The sequence below is a fragment of the Oncorhynchus keta genome, chromosome 37, assembly GCF_023373465.1.
Source record: "Oncorhynchus keta strain PuntledgeMale-10-30-2019 chromosome 37, Oket_V2, whole genome shotgun sequence".
Classification (NCBI taxonomy): Eukaryota; Metazoa; Chordata; class Actinopteri; order Salmoniformes; family Salmonidae; genus Oncorhynchus; species Oncorhynchus keta.
In genome coordinates, this window is record NC_068457.1 from 4,292,979 (window position 1) to 4,306,388 (window position 13,410).

At 39.1% G+C, this 13,410-nt stretch overlaps 2 protein-coding genes across 2 annotated transcripts in view; one reads left to right on the plus strand and one right to left on the minus strand.

Moving 5' to 3' along the window:
* LOC118370090 (zinc finger protein 501-like) overlaps positions 1-13,410 on the plus strand; it is a 311,132-nt gene that overhangs the window by 241,719 nt on the left and 56,003 nt on the right. The gene's annotated exons all lie outside the window — the stretch shown is intronic.
* LOC118370087 (zinc finger protein 664-like) overlaps positions 1,516-13,410 on the minus strand; it is a 28,704-nt gene continuing 16,809 nt past the window's right edge. Inside the window, exons 1-2 of the mRNA XM_052498875.1 lie at positions 10,654-11,493; positions 1,516-4,604 (exon numbers count right to left, since the gene is read on the minus strand). Of these exons, the coding sequence (XP_052354835.1) occupies positions 3,628-4,604; positions 10,654-11,017 (1,341 nt within the window). The 5' untranslated portion in view covers positions 11,018-11,493 and the 3' untranslated portion in view covers positions 1,516-3,627. Of the gene's footprint in view, positions 4,605-10,653 lie in introns of the transcript that reaches the window.

Below are 13,410 nucleotides of genomic sequence, written 5' to 3' on the forward strand. Positions count from 1 at the left end.
TGGGTTATGAACTAACAGGTATAAATGATGGGTTATGAACTGATAAATGACATGAATTAACAGGTATAAATTATGGGTTTGAACTAACAGTATAAATGATGGGTTTGAATTAAAGGTATAAATGATGGGTTATATTTACAGGTATAAATGATGAGTTAGAACTAGGTATAAATGATGGGTTTTTTATAAATTATGGGTTAAATAACAGGTATAAATGATGGGTTATGAATTTACAGGTATAAATGATGGGTTATGAACTAACAGGTATAAATGATGGGTTATGAATTAACAGGTATAAATTTATGAACTCAGTCAGTATAAATGATGGGAATGATTAACAGGTATAAATTATGGGTTATGAATTAACACATCTCCTGCATTTCAATACATTCAGGATTTCTTATAGAGAACATAACATGACAATACATGACATCTGTATCTGAATATTATTTGGACTAACAGTCTAAAGGGCGCAATATGCCATTTGGTTAAACAGTACCTCAGACCAGCATTGTGATTTTTTTACAATTAGGAAATAATATGTCATGTTTTACTCGTACCTCAGCCAGCATTGTGAATGGTTAGCAAATAATATGCCATGTTTTACTCGTACCTCAGTCAGCATTGTGAATGATTAGCAAATAATATGCCATGTTTTACTCGTACCTCAGTCAGCATTGTGAATGGTTAGCAAATAATATGCCATGTTTTACTCGTACCTCAGTCAGCATTGTGAATGATTAGCAAATAATATGCCATGTTTTACTCGTACCTCAGTCAGCATTGTGAATGATTAGCAAATAATATGCCATGTTTTACTCGTACCTCAGCCAGCATTGTGAATAATTAGCAAATAATATGTCATGTTTTACTCGTACCTCAGCCAGCATTGTGAATAGTTAGGAAATAATGTCATGTTTTACTAGTACCTCAGCCAGCATTGTGAATGGTTAGGAAATAATATGTAAGGTTTTACTCGTACCTCAGCCAGCATTGTGAATAGTTAGGAAATAATGTCATGTTTTACTAGTACCTCAGCCAGCATTGTGAATGGTTAGGAAATAATATGTAAGGTTTTCTCGTACCTCAGCCAGCATTGTGAATGGTTAGGAAATAATATGTAAGGTTTTCTCGTACCTCAGCCAGCATTGTGAATGGTTAGGAAATAATATGTAAGGTTTTCTCGTACCTCAGCCAGCATTGTGAATGGTTAGGAAATAATATGTAAGGTTTTACTCGTACCTCAGCCAGCATTGTGAATAGTTAGGAAATAATGTCATGTTTTACTAGTACCTCAGCCAGCATTGTGAATAGTTAGGAAATAATATGTACGGTTTTACTCGTACCTCAGACAGCATTGTGAATGGTTAGGAAATAATATGTGCATGGACTATTTTGACTGTTTTTCATACTAAGATGGACCAAGATATGTGTTGCTTTTGCACATATTTGTTCATTGGTTTAGGAAGACTCTGTTGATTGGTCGGTCATTGGGTTCATATGTTTTACAATATGTTCAAATCAAATCAAGCTTTATTTATACACCACATTTCAGACATGGATGCAACGCAATGGATTCACGTGAAAAAATGTATAAAAAAACTGAATATGAACAAATATTTACCACAACAAACATAAGAGGATAAAAAAAACAGGCGAATAACAACTGAAAGACTAATGACCCTGAGGAAAATCCATTGATTAAAATATTAAACCCAAACGAGATGGGAAAGCCAGCACAGATGTAACATGGTGACACCTATCTGTGCGCTCTACATGCTAACGAGCTATACGTGCTAAACTCCAACCTCAAAGCATAAATGGAAAAACCAAAGCCTGTAACACCTTCCCCTTTAAGACAAATATATCCTATATTTTTGTTGGACAAGTTTGCTCACCAACAACAGAAAACTTCCATTTCTCATTCTAATCAACTACAATGCTTCACCTTCCACAATATAAACATGGTATCTACTGGCTGTCAACAATTAAAAACAAATAAAAGCACGTATTTCTAAAAAATAATATACACATTATTTTTTGACTCCTTTTTCTTTCTATAGAATCCTAAAACTCACGAGCTTCTAGAACTCTCTTCCTAAAACTCACTAGCTTCTAGAACTCTTGTCTCCAATACAGAAAAACGTGCAGTCAAAATAAATTGTGATCCTTGGCAACGCACTGGCTAAATGCAAAACACAAAACATTTAGACTGCCCATGCTTGAGACAATCAGCAACCAAGTTGTTCTTTATGACGGACATGCAATATCCGTAGTAACTTTCCACTTAACTGCAGAGCTTCTCTCTCTTTTCAGGGTTCACTAGATAGGCATGTTGTTGGATCGGGGCCCAGTCCCCAATGTCATGCTACAGAACATTTGGGTTGGCACATCTGAAAATGATCCCTGATTTTCTAAAAGCAGGATAACAATTCCAATATAATTGTACACAAAAATTGTCAGTTGGTTGCATAAATAATTATGATTACTAAATGTTACATGAATTGTAAATATTAAATATCAAAACCAAATGTACCCCTCTTAATATGTATTGACAATAATTAACTTAACTAAGGGTGAGGCATGGAATAATAAAACATGTATCTTTTGTCAGGCTGGACGTTTGAAATATGAGGTGATTTGAGTCATGCTTCTTCAGTAGTGGAATAAAGACAATTAGCATTTGAATGTTGTAAAGAAATACTGGAGTGATATAAAATTGATAGAAGACCAATTTATTATACTGAGTCCATGTGTATAGGCTGCAAGTACATTGCAATTAAATTGTTTTATTTTCAACTTTCGCATAGTCTTATTTTCAACTACATTTTGCTAGGTGGGGTAGCCCCAATGTCACAGTTTAAACGTGTCCAAATCAATAGTCCAAATGCAGAAAAAGTTTGTGATAAATTGAAATCCTAAACATAAAATGTACTATCTACACAAACAACTGCCACAATAATCATATGAAGTATTTTCTTAAACAAGCACCTTATAAACTGCACAAGCACCAAAAACAATGTTGTTTTGACAAGTAGCAATAAATCACTGATATCGATTAGGGGGAAATCAGGTTGTATGTGCTGTTGAAACTAACACAACTAAAAAAAACACATGGAAATGGGAGATATCTTTTACCTCACTGGTTAGAGGACAACCTGCAGAAGACAGTCAGCTACAATTTAGGAGTGATGCATTTAAATTTAGGGGTCAAAAAACAAAGGAACACAACACTTACTTGTCATCACTCATCGATATCATGTTGAAATCAATTGTGCGAGAGGAGGCTGCACGTCCTGTAAAAACGAACACAGCAAAAACCACATGGAATCTGGGAATAATGTGTACATCACTGGCTAGAGGACAATTTGTTGAAAACTGCTCGCTACATTTTGATGTGTTGCATTTTGGGTCACCAACGTGGTGTGTAACAACTCTTTTGTTGTTAGTCACTTTTTGTTAAATCATAAATAGTACTCTTCCAATTCGGGGCCTCGATTTTTCCCCTGAGGCTAAAATCCATATCATGCTGAAATCAATAGAACAGGGGACAACCATTTAGGGTTCTACATTGTGACATCATTAAAATAATCCTTCTACAATGTTAAAACATTTTACATTGTGACATTATTTCATTGATATCATGAAACAATGTTTCTGATGTTTAATCATAGATCTTTTATCAGAGTATTTTTTCCCACATTGATCACAGCTATAACGTTTCTCTCCTGTGTGTATTCTCTGGTGTAAAGTCAGATGGCCAGATCTAGTAAAACTCTTCCCACATTGATCACAGCTATACGATTTTTCTCCTGTGTGTATTCTCTGGTGTAAAGTCAGATGGTCAGATCTAGAAAAACTCTTCACACATTGATCACAGCTATAAGGTTTCTCTCCTGTGTGTGTTCTCTGGTGTAGAGTCAGCTGACTAGATGTGGTAAAACTCTTCCCACATTGATCACAGCTATAAGGTTTCTCTCCTGTGTGTATTCTCTGGTGTAAAGTCAGCTGGCCAGATGAAATAAAACTCTTCCCACATTGATCACAGCTATAAGGTTTCTCTCCTGTGTGCATTCTCTGGTGTAAGGTCAGCTGGCCAGATGTAGTAAAACTCTTCCCACATTGATCACAGCTATAAGGTTTCTCTCCCGTGTGTATTCTCTGGTGTAAAGTCAGCTGGCCAGATGTAGAAAAACTCTTCCCACATTGATCACAGCTATAAGGTTTCTCTCCTGTGTGTGTTCTCTGGTGTACCATCAGGCTGTCTGGCCGAGTAAAACTCTTCCCACATTGATCACAGCTATGAGGTTTCTCTCCTGTGTGTGTTCTCTGGTGTATAGTCAGATGGCTAGATGCAGTAAAACTCTTCCCACATTGATCACAGCCAAAATATTTCTCTCTAGTGTGAATTCTTTGATGTATTTTAAGTTTTAATGAAGAGTTGAATCTTTTCCCACAGTCAGAGCAGCAGTTAGATTTCTTCCCTGTGGGTCTCTGCTGGTGTTTCTTGAGGAGTTCTGATCTGGAGAGACTCTTCTCTGCCTCGTCATCATCATGATGTTGTTGAGGCTCCCCAGAGGATCCACGATTGTCCCGTCTCTCTCCTGTGTGAACGACAAAGTCAGACAAATGGTTAAAGGCCCACAACCCATGAAGTTGTTCAACAATTGATGTCTGTTACATTTGACAATTAAAACTTATTTGGGATAGGGGGCAGCATTTTCAGTTTTGAATAAATAGCGTGCCCAAATTCAATTGCCTGCTACTCATCCCCAGAATATAAGACATGCATATTATTAGTAGATTTGGATATAAAACACTCTGAAGTTTCTAAAACTGTTTCATGTCTGTGAGTATATTATAACTTATGTAGCAGGCAAAAACCCTGAGGACAAACTATTCAGATGTTGTTTTTTTCGAGATCACCCTCTTTTCAATGAGGTTTCATTGGGAAACCAGATTTCCAAGGGACTGTTTCCAGTTCCTACCGCTTCCACTGGATGTCACCTGTCTTTAGAAATTGGTTGAGGTTATTCCGTACGGCCATCTTTATTAACAAGTGTCACATCATGTGTACTGTTTAAAAGTTGCGCAAGACCAGAAAGCATGCTTGAGTTAGTTGTCTTCCTGTATTGAACACAGATCATCCAGTCTTCAATTTTATCGATTATTTCAATTTTTAAAAACCTGAAGTTGTATTACAAAAGTAGTTTGAAATGTTTTGGCAAAGTTTACAGGTAACTTTTGAGATATTTTTTGTGATGTTGGTCAAGTTGGAACAAGTGTTTTTCTGGATCAAACGCTCCAAATAAATGGACATTTTGGATATATATGGACGGAATTAATCGAACAAAAGGACCATTTGTGATGTTTATGGGACATATTGGAGTGCCAACAAAAGAAGCTAGTCAAAGGTAAGGCATGATTTATATTTTATTTCTGCGTTTTGTATCACGCCTGCAGGGTTGAAATATGCTACTCTCATTGTTTACTGTTGTGCTATCATCAGATAATAGCATCATATGCTTTCGCCGAAAAGCCTTTTTGATATCTGACATTTTGGCTGGATTCACAACGAGTGTAGCTTTAATTTGGTATCTTACATGTGTGATTTAATGAAAGTTAGATTTTTATAGTATTTTATTTGAATTTGGCGCTCTACATTTTCCCTGACTATTGGCCAAGTGGGACGCAAGCGTCCCGCCTATCCCAGAGAATCAAGTTAGCATTAATAGTCATATTTTGTCTTGTAAGTTATTCAAGTTGTTGAAACTCTAAGCAGTGTGCCAGACAACTTTTGGTCTCCAATATAGGCCCCTTACTGGGTTTGCTAAAATTGTGGCACGAGGTCAATGCACACACAATTTGATTGCAGAAACTCCTCCCTGCTAATGAGGAAACCACTAGTTATGGATGTAACATATCTGCCTGGAGTAAAAATGGTAAGTGAAGATTTTAGTTTTTCACAATGTATTTTGAATATTACAGCGCACTATCAGATCAAGATCAGGAGTGCTACTCAAGGAAACTCACATTAAGCTCTGTGTCTATTCACTAATTCACCTCCATTGGGGAAAACTCAGGGGAGTTCTCATAGGCTGACCATTTCCAGGTTGCTTATGAGTGCATTTCACTTTACTTTGGATTATAATTGTAAGGCTTGTTTGAATCATCTGCTTAATATGTTTGTGTTATTGTCACAAATCAACTGCTTTATACTTTTTTTAAACTTCAACCAGCAAAAATGCTCTTTGGCTAGCTTTTCTATCAGCCTGAAAATGAGGGTTTGTAAACTAAGTGTTAAACAAATTGGCCGATACCATCACCAAACAATAACATAGTAGAGGTCGACCGATTATGATTTTTCAAAACCGATTCCAATTATTGGAGGATGAAAAGAAGCCGATACTGATTAAATCAACCAATGTTATATATATATTTGTAATAATGACAATTACAACGATACTGAATGAACACTTATTTTAACTTAATATAATACATTTTTTAAATCAATTTAGTCTCAAATAAATAATGAAACATGTTCCAATGTTCCATGTAAGAAAACAGTGTTGGAGAAGAAAGTAAAAGTGCAATATGTGCCAAAAGCTAAACTTTTAAGTTCCTTGCTCAGAACATGAGAACATATGGAAGCTGGTGGTTCCTTTTAACATGAGTCTTCAATATTCCCAGGTAAGAAGTTTTAGGTTGAGGTTATTATAGGAATTATAGAACGGTTTCTCTCTATACCATTTGTATTTCATATACCTTTGACTATTGCATGTTCTTATAGGCACTATAGTATTGCCAGCCTAATCTTGGGAGTTGATAGGCTTGAAGTCATAAACAGAGCTGTGCTTCAAGCATTGCGAAGAGCTGCTGGCAAACGCAGAAAAGTGCTGTTTGAATGAATGCCTACGAGCCTGCTGCTGCCTACCACCACTCAGTCAGACTGCTCTATCAAATATCAAATCATAGACTTAATTATAATAATAAACACAGAAATACGAGCTTTAGGTCATATTTAATTTTAAATCGCTCTTCAACGACCCAGGAAGGGGCCAAACAGGTGTTGTACCTCTTTTCCCTAATTCAGGGAACAGTAATTGTAGTCATAAAGTTACACTCTGTTTCAGCCGGTCAACTTGAGGTACAACATACTATGGGGAAATACAATAATTCCCCATGCCGACCCAAACGGATACTAAATGAAACGGCCCATGCCAGACCACCCAGACCTGACCCCGCAAGATTCGTCAGTTTTGTAAATATATTCATTGTCATTTGTTTGAAACACTCCTGTCAATATTGAGTAAGGAGGCACACCTGATTACTCATATAGAAGTAGGACTAGTCGACCTGTCCTGCGCGTAAATGTAGGCCTATAAATGTGCTCATTTGGGGATGCGGTCAAACGACCTCCACTCATCACTGTCAAATGCTCCCTGAAACACTTCAGCGAGCATGCCTTTCTAAACGACCTAGCCCGGGTATCCTGGAAGGATATTGACCTCATCACGTCAGTAGAGGATGCCTGGATATTTATTAAAAATGCCTTCCTCACAATCTTAAATAAGCATGCCCCATTCAAGAAATGTAGAACCAGGAACAGACATAGCCCTTGGTTCTCCCCAGACCTGGCTGCCCCTAACCAGCACAAAAACATCCTGTGGTGTTCTGTATTTTCAGCGAACAGACCCTGTTGATATGCAACTTTTCAGGGAAGTTAGAAACCAATATTCACAGGCAGTTAGAAAAGCCAAGGCTAGGTTTTTCAAGCAGAAATTTTCTTCCTGCAACACAAACTCAAAAAAGTTATGGGACACTGTAAAGTCCATGGAGAATAAGAGCACCTCCTCCCAGCTGCCCACTGCACTGAGGATAGGAAACTGTCACCACCGCCACCACCACACATTTTTCTACGGCTGACCATGCTTTCCACCTGGCTACCCCCACCCCAGTCAACAGCAGTGCACACCCCACAGCAACTCGCCCAAGCCTTCCCCATTTTACCTTCCCCCAAATTCAGTCAGCTGATGTTCTGAAAGAGCTGCAAAATCTGGACCCGCACAAATCAGCCGGGCGAGGCAATCTGGATTCATTCTTTCTAAAATTATCTCCCCGAAATTGTTGCAACCCCTATTACTAGCCTGTTCAACCTCTCTTTTGTTTTGTCTGAGATTCCCAAAGATTGGAAAGCAGCTGCGGTCGTCGTCAAAGGGGGGCAGGGGCAGAACGACAGATTTGTACCTTGTCAGCTCCGGGATTTGAACTTGCAACCTTTCGGTTACTAGTCCAACACTCTAACCACTAGGCTACCCTGCTGCCCCAAACTGTTGCATATACCCTGACTCTGCGTGGATTGAACGCAAGAGAAGTGACACAATTTCACCTGGTTAATTTCGCAACAAAGCATAATTCACTCATGCTGCCAAACATATCCTCGTACAACTGACCTTCCTACCGATACTGGACTTTGGCAATGTAATTTACAAAATAGCCTCCAACATCCTACCCAACAAATTGGATGGAGTCTATCACAGTGCCATCCGTTTTGTCACCAAAGCCCCATATACTACCCACCACTGCAACCTGTACTCTCTCGTTAGCTGGCCCTTGCTTCATACTCATCGCCAAACCCACTGGATCCAGGTCATCTACAAGACCCTAATAGGTAAAGTCCCGCCTTATGTCAGCTCGCTGGTCACCTTAGCAGCACCCACTCCTAGCACATGCTCCAGCAGGTGTATTTCACTGGTCACCCCCAGGGCCAATTCCTCCTTTGGCCGCCTGTCCTTCCAGTTCTCTGCTGCCAATGACTGGAACGAACTACAAAAATCTCTGAAACTGGAAACACTTATCTCCCTCACTACCTTTAAGCACCAGCTGTCAGAGCAGCTCACAGATCACTGCACCTGTACATAGCCCATCTATAAATAGCCCAAACAATTACCTCATCAATTACCTCATCCCCACACTGTATTTATTTATTTAGCTCCCTTGCACCCCATTATTTCTACTTTGCACATTCACCTACTGCAAATCTACAATTCCAGTGTTTTTAATTGCTATATTGTATTTACTTCGCCACCATGGCCTATTTATTGCCTTTACCTCCCTTATCTCACCTAATTTGCTCACATTGTATATAGACTTTGTACTGTATTATTGACTGTATGTTTGTTTTACTCCTTTTACAACACAACTCTGTGTTGTTGTATGTGTCAAACTGCTTTGCTTTATCTTGGCCAGGTCGCAGTTGTAAATGAGAACTTGTTCTCAACTTGCCTACCTGGTTAAACAAAGGTAAAAATTAAAAATAAATAAACAAATAGCCTACAGCTGTGTCGGTCGAGAACTCACTGGCAGCGGAAACTGAGGGCCCAGAATATTTTATACAATGTTTCAAGTTCGTTATAGACAGGCCATATGAGTTATAGGACATTTATTTGCAATATTTTTATTTATTGGCTTTATGTAGGCTAGTTTTACATAGATGGCAATGGCAATAAAAGTTACTTTAAGATTTGTATAATTTTCATTTAGATAGAATGTAGATTAATCACAGACAATGATTTTGAGACACTATCAATTAAATGAAACTGTTCCATGAAAATGTGCATATGAAAATCATAACTGGCACACAGATCGGTAGAAATGGTAAGATAAATTTGCACTCCAAATGTAGGTTGCCGACTGCTTGTGTAGCCCATTACCAGCAACGTCAGAATATATGAAGGCCAGCAGGACGAGGTGGTTCAGGAAGAGTTTGTTTCTTCTCCTAGTTAGGCTATATTGATGTAATGGCATGAACAAATTGCTGAATATTATACAATGACTTATCAACAGCTCTAACAATTTGACCCCCACAGGAAATCTACACTGGCAATTCTAGAATATACTATACATCCTACAAACCTGGTAAACTATCATTTTGACCTCATGAATGGCCAGTCCTTGTATTCATAGTGTAGTGAATACAGGGGGTAGCCCTGAGCTGAACTCAAACCTGGGTCCAGTGACTGTCAAGCCAACACCTTATAACGGTCTAAACTTCTTGACGAGGTCACTGGGATTTGGGTTATGGTTGATACAATAGCTTTCTCTATGAATTTGAGAGTGGTTACATTTCTCCAGCCCCCATCCCTCAGATGTTTACCAAACCAAGTCTCTAGGCAGCCATTTTGTTTCTGTTCAAATCCTAGGTTGTCCATTTAAAAAATCCAAGCAACAATCAATCAACCTGCAGTGAAACAATAGTAAAGCTGTCATTTCACCACTGTTATGGTAATAAGATGATGGATGGGGCTGGAGAAATGCAACTGGTCTCAAATTCAGACAGACCTACAGATGCTAGGACTGACCATCCATGATATCAACATTATAGATGTATTATAGATTTAACCATGTTGAGGCTATACAATGTTGGTTTACATTGTTTCTAGACATTGGAGTAAAAAAATCTTATTTGGTATTCTGATGGGGTACAACAGTTGAACTAAGCTCATTAGACATGTGTTATATTCTTCAAGAAACGATAAATAAATCATTTAAAAGTCAAAATATTGATGTAACAATTGCAGATTTTCTCTTTAACACCCCACATCAGTTCAACAACTGCAGAGTTTGTGCCTCTGTTTTATAGACAATACTTACTAGTGTTAACATCGTTAGAACCATTGGATGCCTTAAGATGCGTTTGGGAAACCGGGCCCAGATCGCCAAACTCCTCTTCTTCCTCCTCCTTTGTGGATGTAACAGTCATCTCCCCCTCTTTCAGTCCAAAAACTGCATCCTCCTCTTCTTTTACTGTGAAATCCTCCTCTTTCACTCTGAACGCGCCTTCCTCTTCTTTCACTGAAACGTCTTTCTCTTCTTCTTTCACGGCAAAAGCCTCACCCTCTACTTGTTTTTGTATTGTAACATCCTTCTCTTCCTCCTCCTCTTTCACAAGAGCTTCTTTCTCCGTCCAGCAGACCCACTCTCCTTTAGCAGGAGGAAAGTAGCTTAGTGAACTCATGGTCGGAGATGTTAGCTAGCTAGCATTAGCGACTGGCCTAGTTCTAAGCTAACTTAGCAAACCAGCTAGCTGACAAACAACGTAAATACATAAATGGGCCAACAAGTACATACGACGGAAGTGTTTAATACACAGCGACTAATGTACACCAAAAGACTGTAAAGAGAGTGAATGTTGTAGCTGTGTTTGCTAGAAAGATACCGAGGTGTCTGACAAGCTGTTGTTGTTGGAGCTTCCGGTCTACTAGATTATACGTCACACTGTCAGCGTCGCCTGAACCTAAAAGAAGCACATCGCCATCTGCTGACTGGAATCGGCAACGCAGTTGAGGAACCAAACGTTTATTTTTCATTTATTTCATAAAAGTTTAATATTATATTAAGTCGTTCAAAGAGAAGCATGTGTTGATTGATTCGTGTTTAATGAGTGAGAATGTAAAACAAACTGTTATACACCCACTACATATTTGCATTGAACCATACTTCTGACATGGATAATTTTGACCCCAGAGGCATATCTTTTATCATAGCCAAAATGTGGTTTATTCAACTCTTCCAATTGTTCATGACTTTGTCAATCAACACTACTGACTACACACACACCATTGTTAATTGTATTTGCTTCAGTTAATACATATATTTTGTTATTCTTTATCTCCACGTTGTCTCACTTTTTGTTAATTGCCTTTATGTCATTATCATAGATGACATCCCACACCGTAGCAGCATAGCCTTAATGTCATTATTATAGATAACATGGCACACACACTAGCAGCAAAGCCTTTATGTCATTATTATAGATGACATCCCACACCGTAGCACGTAGCAGAATAGTCTTAATGTCATTATTATAGATGACATCCCACACCGTAGCACGTAGCAGCATAGCCTTTATGTCATTATTATAGATGACATCCCACACCGTAGCACGTAACAGCATAGCCTTTATGTCATTATTATAGATGACATCACACACCGTAGCACGTAGCAGCATAGCCTTTATGTCATTATTATAGATGACGTCCCACACCGTAGCATGTAGCAGCATAGCCTTAATGTGATTATTATAGATGACATCCCATGCCGTAGCACGTAGCAGCATGGCCTTTATGTCATTATTATAGATGACATCCCACACCGTAGCACGTAACAGCATAGCCTTTATGTCACATATCACCTAAACCACTCCTCATTGCGGAACGTTTTCGTTTCCACAAGAGAGATCAGAATGAGGGGGAGGGTGTTAGTACATATGTAGCAGAGTTGAAGAAATTGTCTGAACATTGCCAGTTTGGAGAGAACCTAAATGACACATTAAGGGATAGATTTGTTTGTGGACTGAAACATGAACACATTCAAAAACGTTTGCTCACAGAATCAGAGCTCACGTTTGCAAAGGCGGTTGGCATTGCTGTGGCTATGGAAATCGCGACTAAAGATGCATTTGAGTTGCAAAGTAAAATAAGTACTGACCGGTCACAAATTTCCCTGCACAAGTTTTCACGCAGCCGACAGCGCCCCCGTGTGGCCGAAAAATGCAACAGGTGTGACAGAGATGGTCACAGAGCAGAGGACTGCCGTTTCAAAGACGAAATTTGTCACAAATGTAGTAGAAGGGGGCACATTCAAAGAGCATGCAAAATAAAATTCAGTCACAACAGGAAAACTGAGAAAAGTAAAGGGTCTGTGAATGCACTAGCAGAGAACAGTGGCAGTGATTCAGATGAACAATTAATTGGTACAATGGAGTTAAACACAGTGACTTCTCCCAGCAGTAGCATAATATGGGTGACACCAGATAACGAAGGCAAACCCCTCAAAATGGAGCTGGACACAGGATCTGTAGTGTCTATAATTTCCACTACTGTCTACAATGAGCACTTTAAGGCTATCAAGCTGAAGAACACAAATGTGTTGCTGAAGACATACTCAGGAGAGAGATTGAGCCCAATGGGGGCGTTGCAGGTCAGAGTGCATTATGGGGGGCAAACACAGCAGTTACAGCTGTACGTGGTGCCTGGAACTGGCCCCCCATTATTTGGCAGGGAATGGCTTTCAAAAATAAAGCTGAACTGGTGTGACTTGAAAATGCTCCACACGTTCCAGTCCAAAGTGAAAGGCACAGACCAAACACTAGAACACTTGCGGAAGAAATACAACACAGTTTTCAGTGATGAGATGGGAACAGTAAAAGGCTTCACAGCAAAACTTGTTCTAAGAGATGACGTAACCCCAAAATTCTGCAAAGCCAGATCTGTTCCATACTCCCTGAGGCCAAAGGTGAAAGCGGAAATCGATTGCTTGCAGGATACAGGGATTCTGTCGAAAGTGGACAGAAGCAAATGGGCCACACCCATAGTTCCTATTGTGAAGAAAGACGGGTCTGTTAGAATG